At 50.1% G+C, this 20,657-nt stretch overlaps 2 protein-coding genes across 2 annotated transcripts in view; one reads left to right on the forward strand and one right to left on the reverse strand.

Moving 5' to 3' along the window:
* The window catches only part of Tmprss4 (transmembrane serine protease 4), a 33,023-nt gene extending 14,737 nt beyond the window's left edge, over nucleotides 1–18,286 (reverse strand). The window contains exons 1-2 of the mRNA XM_042280810.2: nucleotides 17,966–18,286; nucleotides 3,065–3,098 (exon numbers count right to left, since the gene is read on the reverse strand). Coding sequence (XP_042136744.2) covers nucleotides 3,065–3,098; nucleotides 17,966–17,968 — 37 coding nt within the window. The 5' untranslated portion in view covers nucleotides 17,969–18,286. The remainder of the gene's footprint in view (nucleotides 1–3,064; nucleotides 3,099–17,965) is intronic.
* Smim35 (small integral membrane protein 35) overlaps nucleotides 9,895–20,657 on the forward strand; it is a 79,847-nt gene continuing 69,084 nt past the window's right edge. The window contains exon 1 of the mRNA XM_042280811.2: nucleotides 9,895–10,152. Within this exon, the coding sequence (XP_042136745.1) occupies nucleotides 10,146–10,152 (7 nt within the window). The 5' untranslated portion in view covers nucleotides 9,895–10,145. The remainder of the gene's footprint in view (nucleotides 10,153–20,657) is intronic.

Here is a 20,657-nt window from a genome sequence, read left to right on the forward strand (position 1 = left end):
GTGATTGTCTAAGGTCCTGGAGAATGAGGTGAGCCAAAGCCTGTTGGGAGGCAAGACAACAAAGTCATTTTGTGGGACTTGAAAACCACGCTAAGGTTTGGCATTTGTCCTGAAAGCAGCGAGGTGCCGTTGAAAGTTTTGAACAAGAGAGAGTATGTGACCGGGCTGTTATCTAGTGAAAGCATTCACTCATTATCTGGGAGAAGAGGGCTGGAGTGAGTTTGGGACCAGGGAGTTTACATGGGAGACTATCCTTGTCTAAAATTTGTAAAACAAACAAACAAACAATTACACATCCATTTCAGATGGTGTCATAGTTTGAATCTGAAACATCACAACAGACAGGGCCATAAGTTTGGATGTTAGGTCCCCAAATCGTGGTACTATTTTGGAAATTTCTAGAAACTTAGGGAGGTAAGTCTTAGCTGGAGGAAGTAGATCCCCAAGGCTGTATCTTTGGGAGTTTTTTTTTTTTTTTCCCTACTTTTTATTTCCTTTAGGTAGCCCATTTTCTGTAACATCCTGTGAATTGTTCTGCCACATCCTTCCCCACCGTGGTGCTCTGAGAGATTCTGGAACTGTTTCAAAAGGAACTCTGTCTCCATGCCGTTGTTTGTATCAGGTACATCGGTCACAGGGGCACAAAAGAACAAATACGCATGGCTACCGAGGAGATGAAGTCCGACAAGGTTGTGAAAAGTCCTGTCGGCATCAGAGATAGGCTCTGGGTCTTTTCAGGTGCCTTTCAGGCAATGAACTTAGGAGGTGTTTTGGGAGGGGAGCTGGGCATTAAACACAGCAGCTCCAGAAACCTAGAAAGCAGTAGGCGGGCTCTCTTGCCCTCACCCCCACATGGCTTATTCCCTCACCTCGTTCTCACCTCTCTTCCACATCTCCTTCATGTGAGCTGTTCTAGAACTTCCCACGTAGCCATCCCACGCTTCCCATCCCCCTTCCTCGCTTGGTTTTCCCTCAAAGCATTTACCTCTGACCTACTTTCCGACATCTTCCTTTTTCTCTCTCCTCCCACCCCTCCCCAAAGTGGAGACAAAGCTGCCATGAAGACTATCTTTTGTGCTCTCCTGCGTCTCCAGTGCCCAGAGCAGAGCCTGTCCCACAGCAGATGCCCAATGAGTGTCCATGATGGGAAGCGATCTGTTCTTGGCTCTGTTCTCTTAAGTGCACCCTGTCGGTCCTACCCCCAGCTCTCACTTTATTCTGCCTCAAGCAATGCTAGGCATATGTCTTCTGCTCATTGGAAGCCGAGGCTGGTGTCTGTCAGAGGCCTGTGCCCCATAAACGACAGTATCAGTGACTGTCAATAAGAAAGCTCAAACTTTGTGCTTCCCTAATGGGGAGTTTTAACTGCACAGTGGCCCTGCAGTGGGGATGTGAATATGACTTGGTGTTGCCTGTAAATTGTTAGGACCTGGCACAAAGCAGCTTATCAGTAATGCTAGGTAGTTCTGTTTTTAAAGTTCCCACACTAGCTCTTCAGAATTGTTCTGTTCCTGTGGCCACCAACACATCAGTATTTTGTTCAATTATTCATGCCTGATTTGTTTCTTGGACACCTGCTTCTGGGAACATGAGGCTGATTTGTTTTCTTGGATAGCGAACAATCTCTTGGAAGGAGTCACTTGCCCCGTGTCCTGGCCCAAAGTGTGTCCTGGCTGTTCTCAGGGAAGACCTGCCTCCCTCTTTAGGAAGGGATGTGGTTTCACACTTAGCTCAAGTTCACAGACAGCCTCCCCGCTTGTGATTGTTCCTTCTGTCTGTGTGTCCTGCCCACTGCTTCTAGACAAGCTTCCAGGAAGGTGGCTTTTACCCTGTCCCTTCCCTCTTAAGTGACAATTGGGGGCTCCTCTCACACTGGCTTTTGGACCTCACTTCAGGACTCTCAACCTTCTAAGCAGTGTATTTAGCCTCATTCTCTGAGCCAAATGGACTTCACTGCTAATTCTCAGCAGCCAGCCCCTGCCCCAGCCCCCAGTCACACGGGCAGGTTGACTTTCTGGTGTTGAATGACCTGGATGTTACTCATGACCTCTGACACTCAGGAGCTCAGATTCCTCCTCTCCTCCCTCCCTCCATCCCTCCTTCACCCCCGCTGTTGCTAGTTGACTTGCCTAGCTAGCCTAGTTGATACAGCCTGGTTGATACAGCCTGGTTTGTTTATACAGCCTGGTTGATATAGCCTGGTTTATACGGCCTGGTTGATACAGCGCCTGGTTGATACAGCCTGGTTGATACAGCACAGGTTTTTTCTTTCAGCTTCCTTCCCACCAGGTGTTTGGAGCCAATTCAGCTGCCTTCTGGTTTGGCAGTTCTTAGATTTGTTCACTGGCTGAGGCACACACAGGAAGAGCCACAGGCAGCCTGGTACTCTTTGGGGACCTCATGGTCTACTGTTACATTAAACTCTAAAGTACAAAGGAGGTACAGTTTCCACTAGCTGAGTTATTGTTTCTGGTCATTATTAACTTGTGACTCAAATAAGATGTTCACCTGAGGGGGATTGGCCCATGGTCTTCCGGATTTGTTCCCATTAATTTGTTCCCTGTTCATTTGTCTTGCTGATGTATAGGCTATCGGGAGTAGGCGTCAGTGATTTAAGAAAATATAATAGGAGGGGGTAAAACCCTTAAGATTGGGGATTTTCTGTTATTCACTCATTCGCCTCCTTTAATCAGGCACTCACAGCCGTTTCCTTTCCTACAGGGAAGCACCAGTGCCCCGCATTCTTGATAGCATGAACTCCGTGAGGCAGGAGCCTTGTCTTTACCACTGCGGTAGCCCAGTTCTGTGCAGCTCAGGGCCTGGCACGAAGAATAGACTGGGGGGTTGTCGCTGTTCCTGGCCTTTTGGGCCTGCTGGTCATATTTCCTCAGAGACCAGGCCTTTTTTTTTTTTTTTTTTTTTTTTTTTTTTTTAAGAACAAATCCTGGAACTTAGGAGAACTTAGTACTTTTTGTTGGACGATGGCTGGACAGTGGATTGACGTCGTGCATAGCATTCGGCACTACAGTGTCTGAGATTGAAAGGCCCGGGGACCTGAGCTTACCGTGGCTGTTCAGGGGTTGGTCACTGTTCGGATCCTGTAATTGAAGGAAAAATGGCGAGTTGAGTGAGGGGACCTCTGAGACCCAGACCAGCAGTGCCTGCTTCCCAACTGTAAGCATTCCTTTTGTGTGTATGTGTGATTACATCCCACAGCAGATCTACTGAGCCATCAAGTCATGAATCAGCCTGTGTTTCGTATCCGCACACATGGCCGAAGCGTGGCTAGTTTATACCCCACCAGCCAGTACTTCACGTAATGGATGGATGAACTGGTTGAGGTATCTGCCGCAGGGCAGCATTATTGGGAAATGGTGAAAGTCAGGAAATGGGCCCTCATTGGAGGACTTAGATCACAGAGGCAAGTCCCTAGAAAGGGCGTCTTGCCCTGAACTTTCCCTGTGCTCTTTTCCTTGTCCAAGTATCCTAAGAGGTGAGTTGGTCTCCACTATCCACTCCCTCTTGCCTAAGCACATGCGGCCAGCTAAGCTCTCTGAATCTGTGAGCCGAGTCACTCTTCCCTCCTTTAAGTTGCTCTTGTCAGACACTTTCTCACAAGAACATGATAGTAACCAATCCAAAGCTAGCGCTAAATGCAACGCCATGAATGAACTTCATGACATAATGAAGAAAGAAAGAACTAAACACGGGAAAGTATGTATTGTTGAATGACATCATCACGGAATCAGGAGGTAAAGTTTAGGGGTGCTAGCAGTCAGAGCAGTGGTTACTACTGGGGAAGTGGGGTGGTTATAGGAAGAACAACAATGGAATGTTCTGGAATATTGAGAAACTTCTAGAACTTGCTGTGGCTGTTGGTTACATGGTGTTCATGTGTGTTAGACACTCCCTAGGAGGTGTGTTTACGGAGTCGTTTGCTGCATGTGGATTACAACTAATAAAACAGGCAAGCTCAAACAGAAGTCTGCCAGGATACCAGGGCATTCCTGAGAGTGGGGTTGCAGTTCTGCTGTGACACATGTGCACAAACATGCGCACAGGCATTTCCTGCATTTGGTCACTCGCTTCCCATGTGCACTCAATGTACACACAGCTGTAGAGACTCAAACAATGGGAGTCGTCTATACAGAGGCTCCTACGCAAAGTATGTTTACTCCTTTTCCTACAGGCAAGGGTCAAAGGGAGGGTGATGACCAGGTTCCCGTTTGTAGGGTGCAAAGGGCCAAGGGAAAACACCCTGAACCTGACTTGACCCCAGGACCAGGGCCTGAAATCACACCAGTCCCTGAGCTTGCCACAGAGTCAGGCTGCAGAATCCCACCAATCCCCGAAGTCCCTGAGCTTGAAATGCTACAAGTCCCTGAGCACAGAATCCCACCAATCCCTGAGCACAGAACCCACCAATCTCTGAAGTCCCTGAGCTCGAAATGCCACCAGTCCCTGAGCACAAAATCTCACCAATCCCTGAGCCTGCTCCAGAATCAGACCACCAAAACCCACCAATCCCAAGCTACTCTGAAAAGCTCCGCCCCTCAAGAAATCCTATATAAGAGCTGCACTCTGTTCAGTTTGCTGCTGTTTCTCATCCAAGGCAGCCACCCTCCTGGATCCTTCCTTCCCAACAAATCTCTTGAGTGAGGTTTATTGTGCAGTGTGACATTTTCAGAGGAGTGAATTGAAGCCCAGCTGTAACTTTCTCTGGAGCCAGAGCGGAGACTGTAACACTTTTGCTGGGGAAACCTTCCCCTAGTGGAGCAGGTTTGTTAACTCAGGGGGACCTGAGCAGAGCTGTAACAACTTTGCTGGGGAAACCATTCCCTGCCTGGGCAGAGTTATTATTACATTGGGGAAACCTTTCCTTAGAGCAGAACTGTTAAGCGGCTGCTCTTACAGTGACTTTGCAGTATTCCTTGGCTCCTGACTGCCAGGATACCTTTCCATCAGAGCGGTAATGCTTACACCATTCTCTGAACCCTTCTTATCTCTCGAGCATCTCAGAACCTTCTTGATCTTCTTCTCTTGAAGGTCTGGTAGAGGATGGGGAGTCCTTGAGCTCTGTCTGAGCTTTAAGCCTCTACCCAGGGTCTGACTTGCTAATACTGTATGGGTGGTGTGGATACCCAGTGTCAATGGGAAGAAGCTGCAGGATCTTGTACATTTCTTACTGGGGATTTTTCTGGTCCCACTAGAGGGTGAAAAGGCTTCTTCTAAGCCTGGGTGTGTGGGAATCCTAGGCTGGTTACAGGAACATACCCGCTCTCATGTTAAACATGGGGGCCCCAGTGATGGGAGGGGAGCTCCATCCTGCTTTCCCTCCTTCTACATTCTGCAGTCTGCAGTCTGCAATCTGCTGGAGGGCTTTTACCCTTTGATGTCTTTATGAATGGCTGGTGCAGTAGTCCACAGGCTCTGATTCCTACTGATTTTGTGCCTTAGGGCAAGAAATAAAAGGAGCTTTCTGGTGCCCGGCTCACACATGGCCACCTTTTCCTACCTGCCCATCCCCCATGCTTCTGTAGCCCTTCTCTGTTTGGACAGCCACATTTCTCTGACTGTGTCTCTTTCTGTTTTTTTTTTTTTTTTTTTTAAATTTTATTTAGAGTTGACAAATAAAAATTGTGTTGGTCTCTTTTCTATGTTAAGTATCTGGCTTGTGCCTACAAATGACTGAACTGATCTCTGGGCTCTGGTCGTTCCCAGTCTCTCCTTGGTCATCACCAGGCTGGTTGTCAAAGGGGACAACTTTCAGGATGAAGATGAGAACAGGCCAGGGTACCTGGCCCTGTGAATACTCAATCAGGAGATAACAACACCAACAGCAGTGTTCACACAAACTGGAGAAGTCTTTTCATTGAACTTAGGTCCAGATTAAAAAGTACTAAAACCAAGTGTGTGGTACCCAGGGTGTTAGCCCTAAATGTCTGCCGAAGTAGGTAGATATATGGAAATGTCTACACTGTGCCAGGCCCGGATCCAAAAAGAAATTGGAGTTAAAGATCAAGAAGCATTCATACCAGCAGACTAGGAGAGGCACCCAAACAAGTCAACTGAGTGCTACATTCCTTGAAGGGCCTGTGTGTGTGGGGTGGACTATCCCAGGTAATAAGCCAGAAAAAACCCCCACAGGGTTAGGGGAAGCCTTCAGAGGAGAGCAGATTGAGAAGAGAGACATCTGGATGGAGACAGAGTAAGGGTCAAGGGAAAAGGTCAGAACAGTTAAGGAGGCTTCTTTGGAGAGCTCACATCTGAACTGTGACTTGAATGATGGAAAGGGGCCAGCAGTCAGGAGCAAGTGTGAGCAAGTGATGGAGGAGCTACCTAGAAGCAGGCAAGTTTGGAGGGGAGGCAAGGATATGAGGGAAAGAGAAGATTCTGTGTCTTTGAAAGATTGACACTGACTTTGCCTGTGGGATGGGTGCCTTTGGGCTTTGGTTTAACAGGGTAGCGTGTCTGCTGGAATGTGGAAGGCTAGAGGAGGGAGCTGGATACAAAGAGCATCTATTCAGCGGGCTCTTCCCATCAGTTCATTCTTTTTCACGGACTCTACCTGTGTACACACGCCTGCATTAGTTAAGGTAGGTAGGACGAGTTTCTTTTGTTTTTTACTAATTCAGCAGGCATTGACTGTACCCATGATGGGCAAGGGATTATGCTGGAAGCCCAGACACAGAGTGAACAAAGGAAATGTGCAATCTACACCTCTCTGGCCTTTGGCTGCTCATCATGAGCTGAAGTGGCCTGATATCTCATGGTGGGCAATGCTTCCAAGTGCTGGCTACTTAGTGGATATACAAAACATTCAGTACTCGTTTGTAACAAATCCAGGAACAAGCAAGTGAATCCAAAGCTGCAAGTTGTGGTTTTAAGGGACTATGACTGTCCTGTTGATCACTGCATCCAAACTCTCTCCGACAGTGCATGGGATAGGGTGAGTATTGAATAGTGTTGGATGAGTAAATTAACGATCCTATCTTAGCTTTAAGACTTGTCTTGGGCCAGCCTGTAAGAAATCTGCCCATAAATACAGTCACACAATAAAATATCATACTGAAGTAAAAATAAATGAACTACAAGTTATATCAAATAAAAGTGGAACATAAACAACTGAATAACAAGGATCAAGTCCCAACAGGTTCCATGCGGCTCAGCATCCTTTTCATGAAGAAGCAAAGGAATGCTGGACATGGGACTCCCATGATGGACATGGGTGGGCGGTGCTCACCTCAGCAGAGTGCATTTAACATGGTTCCTTAGATATTAAATATGTACAGTGTAGCCAATTTTTGTTGAATTAATAAGCAAAGGAGACTTGCCCATCTACCTCAGCAGGGGCATGGGTGTGCATGTGAGGGGCAAGGGAGGGATCTCATGATTCTATAGGTTACTGCTAAGCCCCAGTGTTTGTACAGATTTATGGAAGCTTACTGTATTCCTAAACCAAGTAACTAGCTAACCAGTTACTAATGTGGATCAGTACTGTGTGGATCAGTAGTGAAATGTTATCATGAATCAAAGGCATGGTCTAGACAACGTTGTGCACCCAATGTTCTAAGAGAGACTAAAAGGCTGTGCTTTGAGGAACTCGGCTCTTGTCCTCATGGCACCATGCTGTAGCCTCTACATCTCCCACTTAGTGGCTCATTCTCTGCCCTTTCCTGCAGGCTCTGGACAAGAATCTATGACAGAAAGAGGTTGGAAATGTAAGGCTGTCAAACTTCCAGGAAACAGAGATGTTGCAGTTCATGGGTATCAGGGCTAGTGGTCAATAGATGTGTTTTAGGGCCCTGAGTGGTAATTGGGGACCATCAATGTTGGAGACATTCTGAGAAGAATGGAAAGGAGAACGGAAGGATGCTTCTATCCCCTCTCAGCTCAGGATAAGTCCTGAACTAGGGAAAGGATGGGGCTGAGACATTCGGGGACCACGTGGAACTCTAAGATCCCACCATACCCCACCACTGGCAGGTCCAGTAGTGTTCAAGGATGCAGAGCTGAAAGGGCCTCTAGAAACCGTTCTGGGCTACTGTCCCTGAAAGCAGACAGAGGAAAGATATTGCCCTAGGGTCACAGAAGAGGGAATGCTGAAAAGCAAACAAAGACCAGCCGTGGTTCCTTCTTCATTGCTAGAAATACCTTTGATTATGCTCAGCTTGAACTTAGCCTCTTGAACTGGTGACCGTTACCACAGTACAGTCCCCTATAGCCAGTCCTTCCCCTTTCCATCAGAGCTGCTGGCTGGGCCAGGCCACCTGCCTTGTTGATCCCGACTGTACAGAGCTCTGGCTCGTGGGTCTGATTCAGCCCATGTCTGACTTAGGGCTCCTCTGGAACAAAGCTTTTGCTGACTGGAGTACAATTGAAGGTTGAGAATGCTCAGACACTCGATTCCCAGGATGGAGGTAGAATGGGTGGATGGTTGATGGTTGAAAAACACTTTCCATTACCTGGTTAGCTCAGAGCATCTTCCTGCTTTATTTTTTTAGTTGGTCACTAACAAGGGAACAGCATTAATCCAGAACCCACCTGTGAAGGCTGAATCTTGTTTTATTGCTTGCAACATCTTCCTTTCAAAGGTGCTATTATATTTAATCTTTGGGAAACCCAGAGACATCCCCACTTTACAGAATTGAAAGCCAAAGTTCACATCCACAAAGTGGCTTCTGTGGTTTCTAAGCAAGTGAAGGGCAGACCCAGCTCTCCAGGCTGGGCTTCTAGACTCGGGGGACTACTCTGTTTTCATTTCCGGGCAGTTTCAAGGGCCTGTGTGGTTAAGCGTCTTTGGGGGTGGTGCACCCTATTGAGTCTCTCCCCTTCTGCAATGTGGTCTTGTTGCCTGTGCTTAGCCCGCAGTCAACATGCAGAGATCACCCTCAGGAGCTCCACAGCCCTTCCGAGGTTGGGAGGCATAGGGACCTGGAATTGCTTCTTGACTTTGCCAAAGCATCTATGAATGGTCATGGGAGCCGCCTCTCAAAAAGCAAGTAGACAGCAGGGCCCTGGTGCCCAGGAGAGCCCATCAATTCTTCCATCTTCTACCACATTTGCCCGTTCTCAGCTGTGGTTCCTCCCTCCCTCCATGTTTTAAATCCTGGAGAAGTTCCTAGGCTTAGCTGAGCTCCAAAAGTCAAATGGTTCATTTTGCCTCTAGCCAGAGACAATGACCCCAGATATCAGGCAGCATTTTTATTTTATTTTTTTAAATTTTCGAGACACAGTTTCTCTATGTAGCCCTAGCTATCCTGGAACTTGCCTTGTAGACCAGGCTGGCCTCAAACTCACAGAGATCTGCCTGCCTCTGCCTCCTGAATGCTGGGATTAAAGGCGTGTGCCACCACCGCCCAGTTTTGTTTGTTGTTTGTTGAGTTTTTGGTTTTAAATTCTACAGAGAAGCCACAAAGAGATAGCCAAGGGAGTGTGACTTCTGACTTGCTGTACATTTAGGATGCTCTGTCAGGCCACTGAGTACCATGACGGGGAGGCACTTGATTATTTCACAATGGAAGGGCCAGTGTTCCACAACGAATAACAAAGAGGCCCAAGGAACAGAGCCGACCATCTCCTTTGCCCTGCTAACCTCTCTGCCCCCCAGACATTGCCTTGCTCTGAGAAGAGGTTAGCAGAGCTGGAGATGAGGAAGACGAACCACAGAACCCAAAGGCTGTTTGTCTGGCTTTGCTCTTCTCTGTGGCGGCTTCGGGATCCCATGAGGCGGGCTCTGGCTTTCCTTGGTCTCAGAGGGAAACCTTGGAGCTAAAGATGCTGCTGTTGCCAGGTGATGGGTACACAGACCCTCTGAGGCTCTCAGCTTCTGTAGTTAGGATGCTGAGGCCAGTGACAGGTTGACAGGGGCACCCCAGGGAAAGGGCGGGGACTGCTTTGTGAGTGAGCCAAGAGACCCGAGGAGGCTGCTGGCAGTTAACAAGAAGAGCGAGTCCTGGCCACAGCTAGCTCAGGTGTTCAGGGGGCTCTCTAGGTGGCCTTAAGCCACTTTGATCCCTGAATCTGCATCTAACCCTCTGTCCCACTGCGAGCAGGCCGCTGTTTCCCAGCTGCTGCTGCTAGGCAGGCAGTTTGATGCCTTTATCAGGCTGGACACAAGACCCTGTCTCTTAGGTGCCTCCACAATGTCAGGTAAGGTAACAAGAAGGGGTTGTGGAGGGGCGCTTCATCATGGGGCCAGGGAGGGGTTTGCTGTGATGCAGCCGTTTAAGGTGCACACAGGGTTTCAGTGGCAGCAGCCGCGCTGGCTTCTGAGAAGTCCCTGGTCTTGCGACCCTGTTTTCAGGCTGTCCATCCAGCAAAACAGGCTAGGCACCAGCTCTCACGTATAGGAGCAGCAGTCTGTATCGTGGGTGCCGGTGTAGGTGTCCTCACGGCCCGCCTTTAATCTAACCTCAGCCCTGCTGCTACATTAGAAACCACCGTGCCTTGTAATAAACCACATAGGTGTTGACCTGCTGGCAATTTGAGTCCGGAACCTCACCTCCCCATTCCAAGGTATAATAGCTACAGGGCAAGGCCTGGGGCGGGCGGGAGGTGTCAGGTGACCCAGCTTTATCCTGCTGCCAGCCCGCTGTACAGCTCTGTCATTTAAGAATCAACCTTTGTGTTACAGCAAGGCTCTTAACTGCAGGTAGGGCTGGGGTTGGGGGCGGGGAGGGTACAGAGGCAAGGATCCCTGTGTCGTGGATGAAGGCGTGGTGCAGGGCTTGCAAGCTCTCTGCCCTGAGCCTTTGGGTCGGGACAATACGAAGGCCAGGAGTGAGGCACTAGTACAGGCCTCTTGGGTGGCGTTGACTGTGGACAGCGCGGCTTCCGGGGGAGGCCCCTATGCTCCAGGCGGCACACTACTGTGAGCTCTCTCTTGCATGTTTGGGGAAGACCCAGGGGAAGCAGTCCATTCTCGCCGACGTTTCTGAATTCTTGACTCTTCTATTTTGCCCAGGTCCACACAGAGTTCTTGTGCCCACTTTCTCCTTCTGGCAGGGTCAGATCATAAGGCGGCGGCTCGGGCGCTTGCCTGCTGGGGAGGACTGACGGATACTAGAGCTTACATGAGTTCTCCAAACACTCTATTTCCCAGAACCAGGTAGCTGCCACCTGCAATGCAGTCTGGTGGTTATAAAAGAATTCCACAAAGCTGATGCTGTCTCTAAAAACCATACTGCCTTGGCTTGTCCTGGATTGTCCCTGAAACACGAAAGGGTGGGAGGTGGTGGTAGGGAGAAAGGGGATTTGCTATAGAGGGCCCGGCTCCTCTGCTGAGCCCCGAAGTGTCCTTGGACAATTCTCAGTGTCTCCTGGACCCAGCTTCCCCCTTTGCAATGTGGGTATAAATCTAACTTCCTGACTGTGAGGAAGACTCCGCAGAAACGCCCCACCTGCTGGGTGCTGGGTGCCTTCCCATACCCACCGGGACTTCATCTGGTCCTCTCCTGACCCCATTGTTGTTTATGGTCCCCTTGGTTGATCTTTGTGGTCTGAAGGGTCTCAGAGGCTCTGGTGGTGGTGTGGGGTCCTCGGTGACTATTCTTCCCAAGCAGATGTGCTGGCCTGGTTTCTTCTGTGCTATCACACGGTATTCGGGTTCAGCAAGGGTTCTCTCCAAGGGCAGAAGGGAGCAGTCTGCTTTGTTCTGGATGCCTCAGGGACAACCACCTCTGTATACAAGTTTAGCTGCTGCTGCTGCTGCTGATCTGCCCGCAAAAGACTTGGTGACTCTTTGATGGCTTTCCTGGGAACTCTGAACCCAGGAGCCTATAAATAGCATTCTGGTGGTGCTTCCGGGACCTCTCTGCATTATTACTTCGATGTTGCATAACCTGGCATTCTTCTCTCATTCTCCTGCCCACTCACATAACTCTGCAAGGGCTTTGGAAGTTTCTCCTGGCTGTGATGCCGCTGCGGGAAGAGGCATTTTGGCAGTGGATGGAGCACAGGCCGCGGCATCCTGCCACCTGGGTCTGAAGCCCACCTCTGTACACAAGTTGTTTGACCACCGAGAGCCTCAGCTGCGTGTGTGTGTGTGTGTGTGTGTGAGAGAGAGAGAGAGAGAGACAGAGACAGAGACAGAGACAGAGACAGACAGAAACTAGTTTTCAATAAGTATTCCTCTTAATGAGTCCCAAATATGCATGCTCATGGCTGGAGCAGAGTGCAGTAACTGTTAATTGTAATAATACTATTTTATTCCATCACAAAGTCACTGTTCAGGGGCTGGAGACCCAGCTATGGACAAGGGGCAGAGTTCTTATGCCCGTGAGCAGATAGCCCATTTTTAATAATTGCTAACAATATTTAAATAGAATCTGGCAAGTACCTGGCATAGTAGATACTTGGAAATTATTCATTATTAACTGGTAAGAGCTTTGTAGAGCATCTGGCATGGATGTGACAGGACCCGGACAGCTATTTTGATGGCTTCCTAGGCCCAGGAGTCTGACATGAGGAGGACAGACTATGGCCCAAGGACATCTGCAGAGAGTAACCAGGGCAGCTAGGGGACCTGAGCTGAATGACATCAGTTGCTCTCTGAAGAGGAGGTAGCAGATGAAGGTCAGAGAAGCAAAGACAGACAGAAGGACAGAGCAAACACGGCCATTCAAACTATCTTAAGGAAGAGGCCAAAGAGGACCCTGAGGACAAATGGGGATACTGCAGGAGCTGTCTTGGCAGAGGGGAGATTGTGACAGCTAGAAGCACTTCCTAGAAATGGGGAGGGGGTGTCTGTGAGCAGGAGCTGGGCCATGCAGGAGTTTCTCAAGCAGACAGAGGTAGGCCTGGAAGTGGCGTCTACCATCCTTGGTTACTGGGCAGAGCCCCGTCAGTGCTGGGAATGGGTAGGTGGGACAGGAGTGGGTGAGGCCACAGTCCTTCCGAACGCTGCCACTCTGGTTTTTCTATTTTGCTTATGGAAATCTGCATTGGGTTTCAATGGGGCTCTGAAAGCAGAACGCACCAGGCCTCATAAGCCCTTCCTCAGGAGTCTGTGATCTAGAATTGCTGGCTGCTGGCTTGCAGCTTCTATTGCCTGAGACTAGTCTGCAGCCTGATTCACTGATAGTCCTCTTTCTTGAAACTTGCTAGGTAGCCTAGACTGGTCTCAAATTCATGGCAATCCATCTGCCACAGCTTCCAGAATGCTGGGATTACAGGTGTGCACCGCCATGTCAGGCTTGGCTTTAAATCACTTTTCTCTCCTTAATGGTCTCGCGGCAATATGGGTCATTTTTCCTGAGCAGACTGGCTGTGAAACTTTGTCCCAGCCTTCTCCAAGGTTAGAGTTGATCATGCCCAGGGGCTTCCTTCTGTGTGTGTTGCTCCCCTGGGCCCCTATTGCTGTTATCTTTAGCGGGGGGGGGGGGGGGCAGGGGCGGGGCTGGAGTCTGCAGAACCCCACGCCCTTCCTCCGTCCTCTGGTGTTAGCGTTTCCACTTCATGCACACTTTGCTATAGAGCCCAGCAGCATGGAGGTAGGGAAATGGGAGGGACCAGTCCCACAGTAGATCAGGGTACACCATGTGCTGGTCCTAGGGGTCCGAAGCCTGAGGCAGACTGGAGACCTCCAGGGTTTGAAGTCTCAGCTCTGCCTCTTAGAGGCTGAGCGACCCTTTTCAACTCACTTGGCTTCTCTGTGCCTTCTTCTCCTAATTTCCAAGTCTCCGAGAGCGGTGTCATACTCAGAGGGAGACACCGCACGTCAGGTGACTCTTGAACGGCGGGGGCTGCGTGCACTTCTTAATCAGGTAGGAGATGAGAAGTCAGTTGCTGTGACTCGGTAGGACATCAGGGACTACAGCTCCTCAGGATAGGCCAGTGGGGATGTCCCCGGTGTCAGCGTGGCAGTGGGACAAAGGTGCCCCAGTTACTTCCTTGATGAAGGTGCTATGGTTGCTCCCTTCTTGTTGGCATCTGTGCGTGAAGGAGGGCCGCGTTCTGCCTGGGATGAGGGGAGTCGTTTAGCCTGTCCCTGCTCCTTCCATGCAGCCTTGCAACCCAGGGTCTAGATCTTGCGTCTTCTCCCAACCTTCCAGGGTCGTTTTAGAACCTAGTCTATGGTGGACACTTAGGTTCCCAGATAAGTAGTGGAGAAACCAGTACAGGCAGGCTGTAGCGTGAGAAATTAAGACCTCAGCCAGCACACTAAGCATGGGCCATCTCTGCCCCACCAGCCGGGTGTGCAGCATACCCCATGACTGAAGACCCCTCCGCACCCTGGACAGGCCACTTCATTCTGTCACCCACTTCCTCCAGAAAGTGTTCTTTCACCTGCCACCTAAGAATTTCCATTTGCACGTGGCTTACACTAGAAGCTGGAAAGCATCCTGGGAGCCGGCAGGAGGAGAGGGTGTTGCAGTTTTGAAATCTGTTTACCGGTTTCTCTGCTGCAATCCTGATGTTTAATCAGAGTGGCAGGCTGGGTGGTGCAGCTAAATACATGCAGGGGGATTGCCACACTGTCTCTGCCGGACTCTCCCTTTTCCTGTTGCCGGGGTTTCCTAGCAGGCTCAGGCCTGTTCTTCTCTCACCCTCAGCTCCTGCTTGCAGGGGCAGAAATGCTTTTATTTCTGGTAGGATTGGGCACTTTTTAAAGTTGGATTTGGTGAACTTTGCTTTCCGTCACCTAGATTAGAATCTGGTTACAAGGGATTCAGTTTCTGGATCATTTTTCTGTCATTCATTCACTTCTCACTCACTCTTGCACTGACAGACTGACTGACAGACAGACTGACTGACTGACACTCACGCCTCTGTCAGTACACAGGGCCTGTCCCATTCCAGGTCTGTGCTGTCTGAGGTTAAGAAGATGGAGACAGGCTGGAAGCTCATATTCTGGTGGCGGTCGGCTGAAGTCTATTTCAGGCACAGGGAGTTTACTGTCTTAGGAGTCGCTGGGAAGTTGCAGTGCCTTATTAAGACTGATGTTTGCATCTGGGCAAGATGGAAGGCTGAACAGAATAAGTACTTGGGAATCTGAGGCTTATGAAGATTCTCAGGCCTGAGGATGAGGGCCTCCAGCAGTCCGTGGGCTTTGGGAAGCTGGTCTGGAGTTTCTGAGCCCCTCGTGGGGTCTGTTTTCTCATCTCTCCCATCATTTCCTCCTCAGTTCCAGTGGCTCCTCACCCTGCAGCTCTCATTCCTGTCCCGTCTTCTCTCACCCTGTGAATCCTGGTTCTCTGGGCTCTCTATCCAGCCTCACAGCGGCGTCTCAGTGAATTGTCTCCAGTGGTGTGACTGCCCGATGACCCGACACTCTCTAGATGTATCTGCGCTCATCTCCCAGTGCATTTCTAGGGCCTGATACTGATGAGGCAGGCTCTGCTACTGTACAAGGAACAATACTGTGGGCTTGTGTGTGTGTGTGGGGGCACGGTCCTTTGGAGGGAGACCACTCAGTTGATGGCCACTGAGGCCTTTCTCCAGACTTGGCTTCTGAGCAATGGATTGGGGTGGGGGAGACACTGAGGCTGAGTTCTCTGATAAAGGGATCAGACAGCATGTACCCTATAATCTTTCTGCTCCCTAAACATCGTGCTTCAGCTGTAGCATGCTGCCCCTTGTTCTTACCCATCTCATGCAATTCCCTCTATATAGACATCAATCCTGACTTCAGTCCAAAGCAAGCACTTTTTCTTCTGGGATAGCGTCCAGCCACCCTGGAGAGATCTGCCCTTTTGGCTCAGGAGTACCTTGTAATCTCTCTTTTGTGGGTGCCTCTGAGGCAGCTCCTAGACATTGTCTCAACACCCCCACCCCTTGCCAAACATCTGGCCAGTGGCCAGGGTGGATTATTTAAAAGTAGCTAGCTACCTGGAGTCACATTAACGTCAGGTTCTCTTCCCCCGGTAGAGAGGGAGCTACAGAAGCAGACATGGAGAGAGAGCTTTCTCGGTACTTCACCAGGCTCTGTCTACTGCTCAGTTCTCAATTTGCCAGGAGGACATCACCAGAGTGGAGGGCTTCTGGATTCTGTGCCTCAGTCTGAGGGGGTCCTCCACATGTTACCAGGCCCCTGCTGCCAGCAGGCCGGCCTCTTCATTTGCCACAGTCCTCCAGCCAAGCCCACCAGATATTTGGGGACTGTACAGATTGGCAAGAAAAAGAGACAGTGGAGAGCACCTTGGGGGACTGAAACTGACCTTGGGCAGTATCGCCTGCCTTGCTTGGGTATAACACCCTCGTCTTTGGACCATGGTGTGCTTAGGACTTCCTGAGCAGAAATGAGTCCTGGCCAAGATGGCTATCCAGTGCTCCCAACGTCCCTTTTGATTTCAGCTGCAGAGTACATATGGCACCTGTCCAGGTCAGGCACTCGGCTCTTACTCTGCCAGGGATTGGCGGCCTGCTCTAGCTCTCCCTCAATATTACCAGTTGAATAAACATCGCTTAGAGGCAGCTCCATGTGGGACTTTGACCAGCTCTGACAGGGAGAGGCAGGAGGACAGAGGGGAGGAGCAGGGGGAGCTAAGTCTGGCTTTGGATTACCCCAGCTTCTCCTGTGGGCTGGGAGCTAGGCTCATCCTGCCTTCATCAGTGGGAAAGAACAGATTGTCACACACACGGGTAGCTTAGTGGTTTTCTCGGGGCCTGAGTCTGGCAATTCTCTTCTGCAGACTAGCTGTCACGTTGCCTGCCTCTGCTTCGTGACCCTTGGCCTGACCCTGCACTCACGGTACCCACCTGCCTTCCCCCTTAGCAGCAGCACGCAGCTTTCATTCCTTGCTGGCAATGGGCCAGCGTGAGATGTGGTCCTGTCTATCACTTCCTGGAGAGGGTTCCTTGTTAGTGACGGTGCTTACTTTTGCTCAGGCTTCCTGGTGTACAGAGCTTATTCACCCGTGTTGGTTTGCTTATCCTCGCCGCTCACCCTATGTGCGTACCAAGGGTTTCATGGATCACACTGTTTTTTTTCTTCTACAGGGATGGGGGATGAGTTGAGACTCAGTGAAATTAAAGTCTCAGGAGCTCATAGAGAGCTAGCCCCTTGGTCTTGGGTTGTACAACAGGTTTTGTTTCTGTTAGCTGCCTCAGAAATGGTACCCTTGTTAGCAGCTCCTCCAAGAGGCAGCCCAGAGCTCCTCAGTGCCACTCAGCAATGGCTCACAGTCAGGAGGCTGACACTGTTCCTTTCCTCCCCAATAATCCCCCCCGGGTGGCACACCTCTGCACAGGACTGCATCTGACCAGGTATCGGGTAGTCCCAGCTCTGGTCCAGTATAGCCAAGTGGTCCTGCCACTCTGCCCTCAGCTGGACACGAGTGTTTTGCTAGACTTTTTACTAGAGGGCCACTGGAAGTACTTGGGTGTCGCACACCTTTTTCTTGGGCATCTACTTTCTCCAACCCTTTCATTTTAGTGCTTGAGCAATTGCCAAGGATTGGAGAATCAATCCTGCTGGCTCCCACTTTAGGCGTAGCGATTATCTCTTCCCTGTTCTGGTCCTCAGTTGCCCCCCTTAAAAGGACAAGCCAGCAGCAGAAGATGCTGGGGATACTCAGTGGAGGAGAGCACGAAGAGACAAAGCAGAAGCCCCCCCCAAACATCCCTGACTGTTTCGGGGCAGCCCTATACTGTTTTCTTTAAAAAGTCCAGGAGTCATTTTTCTCAGGGAGTGTCTGAGGGTCACCATGGCACCAAAGCAGCCCTTGCTTTGAAGAAACCATGGCGTGCTCCAGCAAACACACCCCAGACAGTATGCAAAGAAACAAGCACGATTTAGAAGGACAATGACGGCCCTGACTTCTGTGCCCATCTTCAAGGATGGCTAATGACGGAGGGAGAGGAGAGCTGATGGGCACAAAGGGCTGGAAGTGGAGGTAACTCAGTTGTGACCTCTTTTTTAACCTGGAAGATGTCACAGCATCCTCAGTGGATGACCCCACAGGCTACTAGAAGAGCCCTTTATGGACAGCTGCCCTCCCCAGCCCGAGGGCTTTAGACTCACCATGCTCCTTTGGTAATCCTCCTAATGTTCTTACAGCCTGGAGCTGAGAACTGCAACCCGAGGCAGCAGGAGGGGTCCTCAAATGAGCCAGTAGGTCAGAAAGCCCCGGTCAGCACTGGTCAGAGGCGGCCCAAGTGCAAGGTTGGCCTTGCTCCGTGGTGGCCAGCATTCTCTTCCTTCAGCAAGCAGCAACCTCCTGCCACTGTGTCTTGGAGTGACTTGGGGACTCTGGGGCTGGTCAGTTCCTACAACTCAACAGGTGAAGTTGCCAAACTGGAATGATTATGAGTCTTGTAACCCGACGACACTCAGTTTAAAGGGCCGGGACAACACCTGGAGTCATTCATAGGCCTTAGGACAGGCGACACACCTAAGGCGTTACCAAAGCCTGCCCACTTGAATGCCTTCCATCCAACCAGGAGGGCAGGAGGGCAGGAGGGCGGGCATTGGCTGGGGCTAGGTGATGGCAGACAACCTTTTCTTTCTCTTTCCTCTCGTTGCGCGCCTTCTCACTGTGAGGGTGCCTGCGTTTGGGGTTGCAGGAAGTTGGGAGAGTAGATTGCTGGCTTGTGTCAAGCAATAGGATTGGGGAGTTCATGGAGGTCTCTTCCCTAAAGAGAATCTCTTTGGTGAGCTTGCCTATTTTCTGAAGTCTAATTCAAAAAACACTACTTTCGGTCACCCTGCAGCTCCCAACACTGTTTGCTTTGTTGTTGAGGATGTATTTCTTTAGGAATAAGAACACCTGAGTAGAAAAGTCACTCCGTCTTTTACCATGAAGCATTATAAGACAAGCATTATAAGACAAGGTCTTAGCCGGGCGGTGGTGGCGCACGCCTTTAATCCTAGCACTCGGGAGGCAGAGCCAGGCGGATCTCTGTGAGTTCGAGGCCAGCCTGGGCTACTAAGTGAGTCCCAGGAAAGGCGCAAAGCTACACAGAGAAACCCTGTCTCGAAAAAACCAAAAAAAAAAAAAAAAAAAAAAAGACAAGGTCTCTTCCCTAAAGAGACCTCCATGAACTCATTTCCTGGACCCAGAGTGATGCTGTGGGGCTAATGATCTTTCTGCAGTACCCCTTTGGAATAGTCTACTGTTTGGACATCACCAGTGCGCCACAGCTAGGATCAGCTCCTCTCCTCCACAGGCTCATTCCTGATTCTTGTCCTGCCACATGGGACTGTTGGAACCGCATCCCGCCCCACTCTGGCCAGGGGCTGTACAAAGTGGAACCTTGGGATCAGACCATAAAGCTGCAAAGGAGCTGGTCACTTGAGGACTCTCTGAGGCAAAATCTACCATCACATACAAGTTAAAAATGTAGATTGTGTTCTGTTTCACATCTGATTCTTCCGGGAGAACAGTCAGCTGTGTGCCTTGGCTCCTTCCATTTAGCAATGTGCTTCTGTGCGTCATCTCTTTCTCACAATAACCTCATGGAGAACATTTTGTTGTATTTGACCATTGTGGGTGATGAAGATGTTTTAGACAGAAGAAAAGTGGTGGCTGGAGCCTGGGTCCTCTCCTACTGCCAGTCAGGCAAATGGGCTGGTATTCTGACACTACAGAGCATCGGAACGCTCTGGGTGTATAGTTGGGGTTGGATGGCCCATGGCTATGGTCAGTGCTGAGTAGCTTTGGTTCCATCTGAGGCCAACCTATAAGGCTCTCACTCTTCACCAACCCAGAGCAAAGACTTAGAGCAGGAAGTTTGGAGCAGGTTGAGGTCTTGGAAGGGATGACTTCAGTAGACAGGCCCCTCCTTTTCAAAGAATTTCAGCAGTCAGGCAGTGAGGGGCCAGGAGGCTACTTGCAGCTAGGTCTTCCTTGTTTGGTTCCTGTCTGTGCCAGGATAAACATCTGGCCTATGTTTCAGGCAGCTGCAGGACCGCTGCAGGGCAGGGCTGGTGGCAGGATGATTACTCAGCACTCTTGGCTCTGGCTTTGGCCCCAGCTCCTAGATGAGCCTGGGAACTAGTGCAGAGGCCTGGGAAGGAGGCTCGCAGGCAGGATTGGGGTGGCTGCTGTGATTCTCAAGGGTGGAAAATGCACAGCTTAGAGATGGAGGCACTGTGGACTGCAGAAAACAGGCCTGCCTTTCCCAGGTGCCTCGTGCAAACAGCTAAGTCATAACTCCATCTTCTGTGGGAGGCCTCAGCCTTTTCTGGGGGTTTGGGTGGGGTACAGGATTTCCTGGAACTCAGACTGGTCTCTAACTCACTGTTTTAGTTCAGGATGACATGAACTTCAGGTCTCCTTGCCTCTAGCTCCTGCATACTGAGAATAAGGTGTGCATCATAACTTTCGGATTATGTGGTGCTGGAGATCAAACCCAGGGCTTTGCGAGTGTTAGGTAAGCCCTCTCTCTACCAAGAGAACTACGCCCCCCACCTCTCCCTTTAGATTTTTCTGCTTGCTTTTCTCATTTTCTCTCTCACCTTTGGCTCCTTATTTATCCTTCTCTCTCCCTTTCAACAGATTTTCCTCTTCCTTCTCCTTTTTCCTCTCTCCCAAGTATGTCAAGTTCGGAGGCAGAGTCACTGTGAGGCGTGAGCTCTTGTGCCCCTCCCTTGTGTGCCCCCTTCTCAGGCAGTTGTCTTAGTTAGGATTTCTATTGCTGTGAAGAGACACCATTGTAGCAGGATTCTTAAAAGTTCTTATTAATAAAATCAAACCTGAGGCGAGTTATTTGGG

Source organism: Peromyscus maniculatus, chromosome 7 (assembly GCF_049852395.1).
Source record: "Peromyscus maniculatus bairdii isolate BWxNUB_F1_BW_parent chromosome 7, HU_Pman_BW_mat_3.1, whole genome shotgun sequence".
NCBI classification, from domain to species: domain Eukaryota; kingdom Metazoa; phylum Chordata; class Mammalia; order Rodentia; family Cricetidae; genus Peromyscus; species Peromyscus maniculatus.